Consider the following 10698-nt stretch of genomic DNA (forward strand, 5'->3'; position numbering starts at 1 on the left):
AAGAGGTAACTATGGGGAGGAAGTGGGGGGGAGCTGTTGCATTGTGGTAAACTGTGGTCAATGACATGAGACAAAGTATATGTGAACTACTGTATGGAAAGTGGATATGCTCTGTAAATCTTAACCCAAATCACAATAAAAAATTAAAAAAAGAAAAATAAGTGACTCTTAATTGAAAAGGTAGTTGCAGGCATGATATAATCCCATTGTGATTTTAAATGTCTGCATAATTAGATGTAGTCACACACATAAATGCATTTATAAGAATAGATACTAAATTATTAAGTAGTTAAATCTTGAGAGTGGTGCCTGCAGATGAAAGGGGCCTTGCTGTGGGATGCCTGGCTAATCTTTTGTCCTGAAGTCCTTATTTTTTCCTGTTTAAAAAATCTCTGAAATGGCATTTTAAATACAAGGTTATGTAAAATCTAGAAAACAAATGTTCTAATGTAGAAAGAAAGTCAGTCAAGTCCCTCCTTTGGGCTCATGTAGCCTAGCAAGAGTAGCTCTTGGTTTTGTTTCTATGTATTAAGCTGGGTTTCTTTCTAGGCTAATCCACACAATTATGATGCGTGGTTTGATTATTTACGCTTGGTGGAAAGTGACGCAGAAGCAGAAACCGTGCGAGAAGTCTATGAAAGAGCCATTGCCAATGTGCCACCAATTCCGGAGAAGAGGCACTGGAAGCGCTACATCTATCTTTGGGTCAACTATGCACTTTATGAAGAGTTAGAGGCAAAGGTGAAAAATGCAAATACATGTCAGCTGTTAATGCTTTCCTTACTCCTGTGCTTACAGCTCGCCTGTTGTGGGTAGTACCTAATATTTACAGTCCTTGAAACAAAAGAATTTAGCTTTAAATACTGATGGTTCTCTGTTCAGCCATACGGTTGTATATTCACTCTGCAATATTTTAGAGTATAGGTGTTTGCTCTGAGCACATGTGAGGGGTTTTTTTTGTTTGTTGTTTAACCTTTTAGGGGCAAAATGGGATATTACTTGGTTGGAAACTGAAGGGAACAATAATCCAACCTTCGTTTAATTATACATAGTTTCCTTGGTTTTCTCATAAATAAGGATCATGGCTAGATTGTATATTTTTGCTTCTAGTAAAGATCAAGTGGCATTTTCAGATATTGGCAGTGTGTAAATTAACAGGAGAGATTAATTTACACTGTTGATCTGAGAATACAAAGTATCTTTGTTTCTTTCTGCTGTCAGGCAAAAGCCTTTCTACAAGGAAGCTCTCAGAGTTTGATGGCTATATTGTTGGTGATTCTTAACCCAAAGTTTGATGCCAAAGGTAGTTCACATTTTTTATCATAAATGAAAGTAGGGCTTGAAAACTACAGCTTGTTGGATAGAGTGTGAGAAAAATGTAGAACTGCAATAACGGCAAGGAGGCCACATGTTCTGACCTCCTGTAATCCCACGAGAGGAAGACAGGATTACGAGCAGTAACCCAAGGCCTGTTACTGCAAGGCCAGACATGCTGCCTCCCTCCAGCCCTTTCACCAACCGTTCCTCCCAAAGCACCCACCACCTCTCCTCTGGGTTCGATAATTCGCTGCAGTGGCCACACAGAACTCACGGATTACGGGGTTTATTAGGGAAGCACCAGGCTACAACTCAAATTCAAGAAGAATGCTCAGTCTCTCTCCCAGCCCACCGTCCCTCAGCCAACAGTCTCTTGCATCTCTTTCCCAGCAGCACATGTCTCTTTCCAGGGTGCGTGTCTCTTTCCGCAGCACTTCTTCCTCAACCAGCAGTCAGAGCAAGTTCTGCCTCCAGGAGGCCTCCTTTTGAGCCCGGAAGGGTGGTCAAACTAGCCAATCACAGCATCAGAACTCTAAGCACGTGAGAGAGAGTGGGCACCTCCCAGAACATTGTATTGTGCCACACCCAACAGAAATAACCCAGGTGGACAACTTCAGCAATCAAGAGCTCCTCAGTTGCTCATAGAAAATCCCACCTTGGAGTTTACAAAGACTTATGGGTAGAAAAGCCACACTAAGTAATTTACGACACTGCAAGAACAAAACTCAAAATCATAAAAAAAAGACCAGTGACTGGTAGAACCCCTGAGACTTTTCCCCTTAGATACCCTTCAGACATGGAACCAAACTCACCCCCATGGCTCAGCTTTCTGCCAAACAGTAGACAGGCCTACAAGGTGGATGATAAAACCAGGGAAGTACGTACTCTTAGCACAACCAACCATACGTGATCAAAAGGGCAGCATTTGCCCAGGGATAAAGCTCAGAAGGCAAGAAGGACAAACAGAAACTAAATGCAGGGAGGAAGTAGGAAGAGTGCTGTTACATTATAAGGATGCAGTCTGTCAGGGATTAAAATGTGTTTGGATTGTTGTATGGAAAACCAATTTGCTGTGTAAACATTCACCCAAATCACAGCAAAAAGAAAACAGCAACTCAGGAAAGCATATTCAGTGGTGATGGGGGTATTCATTTTTACTAGTAAAACTGGTAACTTCTAAAATTAATATGATCAATAGATGTCAACATTTTGTGAAAATTTCTATTCTATTACAGGATCCCGAGAGGACAAGACAAGTGTATAAAGCCTCTTTGGAACTAATTCCTCACAAAAAGGTATGTGTGTTCTAAAGTGTTCAGTTCCAAACAGGTCAAAATCCTGCTTCTGTAAGTTATAGTCACTGAGTGAAATATTTATTTATTGAATATTTATTTCCTTGTGCTAGGCACCATGGAAAATACAAATAACAAGATATGCTGCATTGTTGAACTGATGTATATTCTGCTGTGTATATTCACAACAATAAAAAGAAATGAATTTAAAAAAACAAAATAAATAAGTTCCTTGCCTCTGTAAAGGTTTCCAGTCCAGTTGAAAGGACAAAATGTGTGACAAGTGAATAGGACCAATCATAGGTAAAAGAGAAGTGAGCATAATTTGAGTAAACTAAGCCAAAAGAAGAAGACACACATGTTAAGAGCACACATCATGTATAGGAAACAATTAACCAGGTGTTTTTGGTAATAGGGCATGTGCACACACAGGAGTGAACACATGCACTTTTCTGGGTGGTTGAAATGTTGTCTCTCCCATATTTCCCAGCATGGGATACAAAGTATTTTTTTCTTCTGTAGAAATATTGACTGAGTTACCTGTGGGATGTTCAGCTCACTAATGACTAAAAGCCACCTGTGCTGTTGGGGGCTGTGGTGGACTCTTACAGTGTTAGAGTACAATAAGGGTTCTAGATCATGGTTGGCTTATTTGTTTTTAACCTTGATGAAATAATATAGTTCTGAAATTTTAGAGAAAACTTACTGCTGATGGCCTTTAGTTAATTTAAATGAGTCTTTTAAGCTCGATGTTTTTATGCTTTTGTTTTCTAGTTCACATTTGCCAAAATGTGGTTGCTGTATGCACAGTTTGAGATAAGACAGAAAAATTTACCATTTGCCCGAAGCGCTTTGGTAAGTAAAGAAAAGATCAGAAGCATAATTAAGTTATATGAGAAGGAAATTAATATGTTGGTGCTAACAAGTTACACAATTCCTATTTAAAAAGCAACAGGAATGTTCATGTGTTTATAGTTTGGGTCAAGTTAGAAAATAAATAGCTTTTGGATAAAAATTAGATGATAATGCTTAGAATTATTAACTAGTGATAATGAACATTCTATTTCAACATAGGAAACTTTTATAGCTACCAGTTGCCAGATCTTTTTTTAGACTAGAATTAGTAGTCTGATTCTGTATAAAATAATTGTATTAATGTAGTCTTCTCAATAATTGTTCTACAGTTCCTTAATAGGATGAAGTATTGTATTAGAATTCAGTTATTCTCATAAGCTACTGGCACCTAGCTATGGGCAGCAAGGAGCCATGGTGGTGCAATGGTTAAGTGCTTAGGTGCTAACTGAAAGGTTGGCAAACCTACCAGTGGCTCCATGGAAGAAGAGATCTGGAAATCTGTTTACATAAAGATTACCAGCCTAGGAAACCCTATGGGATAGTTCTGCTCTGTCATAATATGGTCTGGGAGTGAGAATCAACTTGAAAACACACAACAGCAATGTGCAGCAAGTAGATTTCCTTCTTTGGTTGCCTTTTCATATATAAGAAGTTTAATACATCTGACATCTGTATTCCCTAAGAGATCCAGAGAACTTTCAATAAAATCCAAAATATTTGCCCAGTTTTGGAATGCTTCCCTTTGCTAAACAGGTAACAGTGAGCACAGGCCCTGTTGTCAGTTGAGTGAATTATTCGAGGTTTTTTGTTTTGTTTGTCACTTTGTCAAGAACCAGCATGTACAGTGTGGAATATGACAGGGAAACAACAGCCCTACAAGGGACTTTCTCAGCAATAACCAGCCTTTAGGACAGATGGACAATGGGTACAGGTTGAACCCACTAAGGTATCACAATGGTTTGGTTATTTTATTTTCCAGGGAACTTCCATAGGCAAATGTCCAAAGAACAAATTATTTAAAGGTTACATAGAGTTGGAGTTACAGCTACGAGAATTTGACAGATGCCGAAAGCTTTATGAAAAGTTCCTGGAATTTGGACCTGAAAATTGTACCTCTTGGATTAAATTTGCAGAATTAGAGACGATCCTTGGTGACATTGAGCGAGCCCGGGCCATCTATGAGCTGGCCATCAGCCAGCCTCGCCTGGACATGCCAGAGGTGAGGGTTTCAAGCTAAGATAACTTTATTTTAGATGCTTCTCTGGTATTACTCTGATAGTCATCTACCTGTGTATGCATTTTAGAATATAAAGACCAGTTAACTAACTTCTGTTCTTTCCCACTCACAACAGGATTTTTCTGTTTAAGGATAGAAATGGGATAGGGGAGGGCAGACTTTCAGTCAGATACCAGAGGATAATAAATCCCAATGACACCCTCGATGAATTGGGATATGTGATGAGTGACTGGCTCTCCTCCCCTTTTCAAACAGGGGGAATGGGAATGGGAGAGAAAAGAACAGGCAGAGAAATAGCTAGCAGGCATATCTGGAGAACGGGGAAGGTAAAGGGTTAGATTGTCCCAGCACAGTCTTTCTGGGTTGGGCCAATAAAGGGAGTGCCAGCTAAACCAGGATATTCCTGAAATTACTGCAGTTGCTATCCTGGCATTCCTGGCCAGCCAAAGGACCAGAAATCATCACATTAGTATTTAAGCTGGAGCCACAAGATAGGGTATTTGGGACCAATTTCAATCTCTCAGGAGCCTGAAATTCAGCTCAGATATTTTGTTAATCTTACACTAATGTGATTCTGCAGCTAATGATTTGGATCCTCAACACATTAGGGCAGAGTTTTGTGCATTACTGGATCCACCAGTTCATCTACTAGGCTGCCTGCTCCCAGGGGTCAGGGCTACATTTTATGCATCCTTGTGTCCTGACAAGACTGTACATAGCAGGTGGGCAGCTGTTCAGTGAATGCATGTTGAGTTGAACTCAATAATAAGGGATTTACAGTGGAGGTGAGAGCACTACATACTGGCTCATCCAGGCTTGTGTTCTCAGAAAGTCAGCTGTATGTGGCAGGATCATAAATGAGTACATGGAGACTCTTGGCAAGTTTTTGAGTTCTTAATGATAAGTCAGCAGTAGAAAGATTATGAAAGAAAATCCCAGAAGGAATCCAAGGCTTTTTACCTTATGTTGTAGAATTCTGGCCAAGATCTCTCCAGCCTGTAAACACCTGTACTGTTTATTTTTTCCACATGTGATCTGTTCCTTAGTTTTTCAGTAAATGTCCTAGGTCCTTGCCCTTTAAAAAAAATGTATATGAGACCCAGATGGTCAACAATTACTTTTAAAACAAAGATGAGAATCTAAGAGGGCAGGGAAACTAGAGTAATGAAAATGGAACAAGAATAGAAATAAGAATGTTCATAAATTGGGAAGAATGTAACCAATGTTTCTATCAACAGTATGTGTAGAAATTGGTGAATGGGAACCTAAACTGATATGTAAACCTTCACCAAAAATACAATAAAGTATTATTTAAAAAAAAAAAATTATAAAGTCCTAGATACTGGATGTAGTTAGATTGGTGGGCAACATGTTCTTTGGATAGGAGCACCTTGCTTTCTAAATGTCAAGCCTGACCTATTATCTTTCTTAGGTGCTTTGGAAGTCATATATTGATTTTGAAATTGAGCAAGAAGAAACTGAAAGAACACGAAATCTTTACCGAAGATTGCTTCAGCGGACACAACATGTGAAGGTATTCTGTGCTTTCTAGGTTTCTCTGGGTTTTGCTTGAATAAGCAAGCTTCAAATGAAGAAAATACTGTATCTCAGTATTTTAAGTGTCTGTGTGTTTATTTTAAATGACTTCTTTTAAATAAGAGAACTTAAGAGTTTCAGAGGACTTTGGAATATTAGGATTACACCCAGTCATTTGGCCAGGGTTGGGGGTGTAAAACTCTTGTCACAATTTTCGGACTATTTCAGATACTTAAATAGAAGCAGTTTGTATATTGTATTTTATGGACTACTTGGTATGACTCCGTTAGTGTATTCAGTTGTCATTAATGAGAAATTAACTACATTATTTTAAAATTAACTTCTGGATAACATGGCTAATTTGGTTCTGTGATAACTTTTGTTATTCCAAGGTATGGATCAGTTTTGCTCAGTTTGAGCTGTCTTCAGGGAAAGAAGGAAGCTTGGCTAAATGTAGACAAATTTATGAAGAGGCTAACAGAACCATGCGAAACTGTGAAGAAAAGGAAGAGAGACTTATGTTGTTAGAATCTTGGAGAAGCTTTGAAGATGAATTTGGAGCCATATCTGATAAGGAAAGAGTAGACAAACTCATGCCAGAGAAAGTCAAGAAGAGAAGAAAGGTGCAGACTGATGATGGGGTAAGAACTAAGCCTATTTTGTTTCAAATAAATAGAAAACACACCTGACTTGGAAATTACACCTTTAAGTGGCCTATACTCTGGTGCCATAGTGCCTAAGGCATTTGACTGCTAACCTTCTGGTTGGCAGTTTAGACCCACAAGCCACTCCACAGAAGCAAGACAGGGCAATCTACTTCTATGAGAATTTACCACCTCAGAAACCCAAAGGGAGTCACTAGGAGTCGGAATTGACTCAATGGCACTGAATTTGGTTTTTTCCTGTTATGTATAATCTTAGGATGGAAGCAAATAGCCTGGAATAGGAGAAAGTTTCCATCTGGGTACTGTGGAAATACAGAGCAAGGCATATAGTCCAGTCAGAGTTGGGGAGTGGGAGAGGGTTGGCAAAAACTGCTTCATGAAGATTGATTCCTGAAACTACATAAAGTGTAGTAACCATAAGCAGGAAGTCAGTATGGTATGAAATGAAACGGGAACTTTTAGGTAGGAGCCAATCCATAGAAGGCTTTGAAAGCCACATCAAGGAGTTTGGTGGAAATCACAAAATGACATGACCAGGTCAACTTTTGCCAACATCCCTGGCATCTCCTACAAGCAGACACAAGGGGCTTATAATGGAGATGAGAAGACCATTCAGGGGCTTGTAAGCAAGTGATGTCAAGTTCAAACTAGAGCAAGGCCTAACTGAGAGCAGTGTTTGGGAAGTGAAATAAGTGACTGTAGGTGGGAGTGTAAGGGCAGAAGTCAGAATAATAAATGTACAGATTTATGCTTATGGCTACTTGGTAAATATTAAGTAAATCTTTAACAGTCATTTAAAATTTTAACCACAAGACTGCAAGATGGAGTTGTGTCACCTCTTGGTTGACAGACTCTAAGAAGACTTAGGCTTAGATTTCTAGAGTTTTCTTCCATCACATTTTTAGTTCTCAGTAAGATACAATGGCAAATACCTATCTGACAGCTACTTAACTCACTTCCAGACTTTCAGGTTCAGCCCTTGTTCTTTCTATAAACTTTGATGTTTTATAAAATGAGGAAGCATTGAATTTGAACTCTGGGTTTTCTAGTGAAAATTGTCTCCAGTTTAAAGTAACCAAAATGTGAGTGTTAACCATGAGTCAGCTTATGCTTTATCTAATTACTTTATTTCTGTAGTCTGACGCAGGCTGGGAAGAATACTATGATTACATCTTCCCAGAAGATGCTGCCAACCAACCCAACCTCAAGCTCCTGGCTATGGCCAAACTTTGGAAGAAACAGCAACAGGAAAAGGAGGCTGCTGAGCAAGATCCAGATAAAGACATTGATGAGAGTGAATCCTGACGTTTTTTACATATTGATAAATGCTTTGTTTTTATAAGTTTAAATACTTTGAAACTTTTGTGACTCCTTTAAGTTTCTGTATATTTCACCTGTAATGAATTGGCTGGAATCTTTGACAGCACTTTTTTAATCATTTCAGAAATGCTCTTAGGTTAGGGGTGGGGATTACAAGTGAAGGAATATTTTAATTTCTGGATTTCTTCACCTGACTGACACCAAACTTTCCTATTTAGTTTGTCCATGCCACGCAGTGTAAAATCTAATTAAGGTAACACTTAGCATCTATTATAAATGGATTTCAAAATATTTGTACTCTTTTTCTAGAAGTTTTCAGGTTATATATTAACTTTTACAGTATAGTTTTCTCATGCTTGTTGTCTTCATTGAGATGCTTTTTATGCATTCATTTCATATCTTTTTCACATCTTCAAAGTCACATGCTTACCCACAGTACCCAGCATTCCACTTACTAATATGTAATTTAACCTTTTTTTTTCCATTTCCTCATTCATGAAATGGGCTAATTTGGCAGCTTATTCTATAGATTAAATTAGAAAAGAAACAATACCTGGCACATAATAGGTTAATAGTTATAATAAATGTTCATTCCCTGCCACTCTCTTATATATGTTCTTACAGTATTGAATGTGCTAAGTAGCTGAACTTTTAAATATCCTTCCTTAATAGTGGGTGGTAATAGTGCTTTTTTAAAACATTACCTGAAAAGTCAGTCTCAGTAACTATATTTCTGAGGTGCTCTGGTGGCATAGTGCCTAAGGCATCTGACTGCTAACCAGAAGACTGGCAGTTCAAACCAACCAGCCACTCCTTGGAAGGAAGACTGGGCAATCTAACTTCCATAGAGATTTAAAAAAAAAAAAACCAAACTCACTGTGGAGTCAATTCAACTCATAGTGACTCCTCCCCCTGGGTTTCCAAGGTGGTATCTCTACAGAAGTAGATTGCCCAATCTTCCTTCTAAGGAATGGCTGGTGGGTTTAAACCAGCAGCCTTTTGGTTAGCAGTCAAATGTTTTAGGCACTACACCACCAGAGCTCTGCAAATACCATCTCAGAAACCCCAGGAGGGGTTACTATGAGTCAGCATCAACTCGACGGCAGTGGTTTTTTTTTTTGTCTATATTTCTGAACAAGGCATTTTTTACTACCACTTTACTGGAATTTCAGTTATGTTCTAATCAGTTTCCCAAACTGGCTGATGTTTTTAATGGTTTTTTAAAAGGACATAAGCATGCCTGCAAGAAATGATGTTCATGTTCAAGGAAGTTTGAGGAACTCTGTATTAAGGGCTGAATTTTGTTTCTCTAGTCCCCTTGTATTTTGACTTCTCAGAGCCTTTAATATGCTACTATATATTACAAATCTCTAGGAAAGATACTACCATATTGAATCATTTTTACTAGAGTACTGATAAACCACTTCCAGTATGACATAGTACAAAATGGGCTGCTCATACCTGACGCATTAAACTTACCCTTGATTTAGCCCCTATGTAAAAAACACATAAGCTGTTTATAATGAAACTTACTATTTAGCAAAAAGGATAGTAGCGTATTTGCTCATACCTGTGCTTATGTTCTCAAACAAATACTTGCCTGAATTAACTGATCTGAGAGGTGGTTTCCTTCTACCTGGCCTGTATTTCTCAAGCACATTTTTCTTGTTCACTGCCCAAGATACTTAACTAGCATGGTCTTCAAGAATGCTTTTATACAAAGAACCAGTAATTAGCCAATTTATTAAACCTGCAAATTTTTTATTCACCCAAGGGAATAAAACCTAGTCAATAGTGTTACTAAATTCTAACTTAGGATACAGTATTTGAGAGCAGAAGAAAATAGATAAGGATAAAAGATAAATCTCTGCTCACCAGACAGTGTCTGCCACTGGGCATTCAGCTTGGTTCTAACAATCAAGTAGAAGGGTCTAGTTAGTGGAAATTTGTAATTTTAATACCCTTTCAGTAAGTCAAGGGGTGAAATGAAAGCACGCAAAAACACTACTGTGACTAGTCATAGTCTTTCTACAATTATCTGTTCTGTTGCATATATGCGTAAGAAAAAATTACTGCTTATGTACTCAATGTAAACTCACAAATTTGACAAGTGCCAGTGAAATGCATGAATGGAAAAAGTTATTCTTTCACAGGAGAACAAAAATGATTCATTTCTCTCTGACCCAAAACTCTACCAAAATAAGTCTTTCCAATAGTAAAAGCTTTTTCATAAAAATCTTCCTTTTGGCTTTTTTCTCTAGCTATTTATTTCTTTCACTTACTTCCTGGATATCTTCAGCTACTATAGGCGATAAAACTACATATGAAAATACATGGTTGGTCTATGATGTAATTATGGCTTTTCTTGAGAATTAGGTTCTTTTTCCCATTCTTAAAAAAAAAAAAAAAAACTTAGCATCTTTCTATTCTCAAAGGCAAGATTTAAGCAATGCATTGTGATCAGGGACTGTTTCAG

At 38.1% G+C, this 10698-nt stretch overlaps 1 protein-coding gene across 1 annotated transcript in view; it reads left to right on the forward strand.

Moving 5' to 3' along the window:
* The window catches only part of CRNKL1 (crooked neck pre-mRNA splicing factor 1), a 25115-nt gene extending 16908 nt beyond the window's left edge, over window positions 1-8207 (forward strand). The window contains exons 8-14 of the mRNA XM_007948198.2: window positions 550-741; window positions 2553-2612; window positions 3384-3464; window positions 4444-4683; window positions 6134-6235; window positions 6630-6878; window positions 8040-8207. Of these exons, the coding sequence (XP_007946389.1) occupies window positions 550-741; window positions 2553-2612; window positions 3384-3464; window positions 4444-4683; window positions 6134-6235; window positions 6630-6878; window positions 8040-8207 (1092 nt within the window). The remainder of the gene's footprint in view (window positions 1-549; window positions 742-2552; window positions 2613-3383; window positions 3465-4443; window positions 4684-6133; window positions 6236-6629; window positions 6879-8039) is intronic.
* Window positions 8208-10698: the final 2491 nt, after the last annotated feature.

Source organism: Orycteropus afer, unplaced genomic scaffold (assembly GCF_000298275.1).
Source record: "Orycteropus afer afer isolate SDZICR_OR568_19922 unplaced genomic scaffold, OryAfe1.0 scaffold00208, whole genome shotgun sequence".
NCBI classification, from domain to species: Eukaryota; Metazoa; Chordata; class Mammalia; order Tubulidentata; family Orycteropodidae; genus Orycteropus; species Orycteropus afer.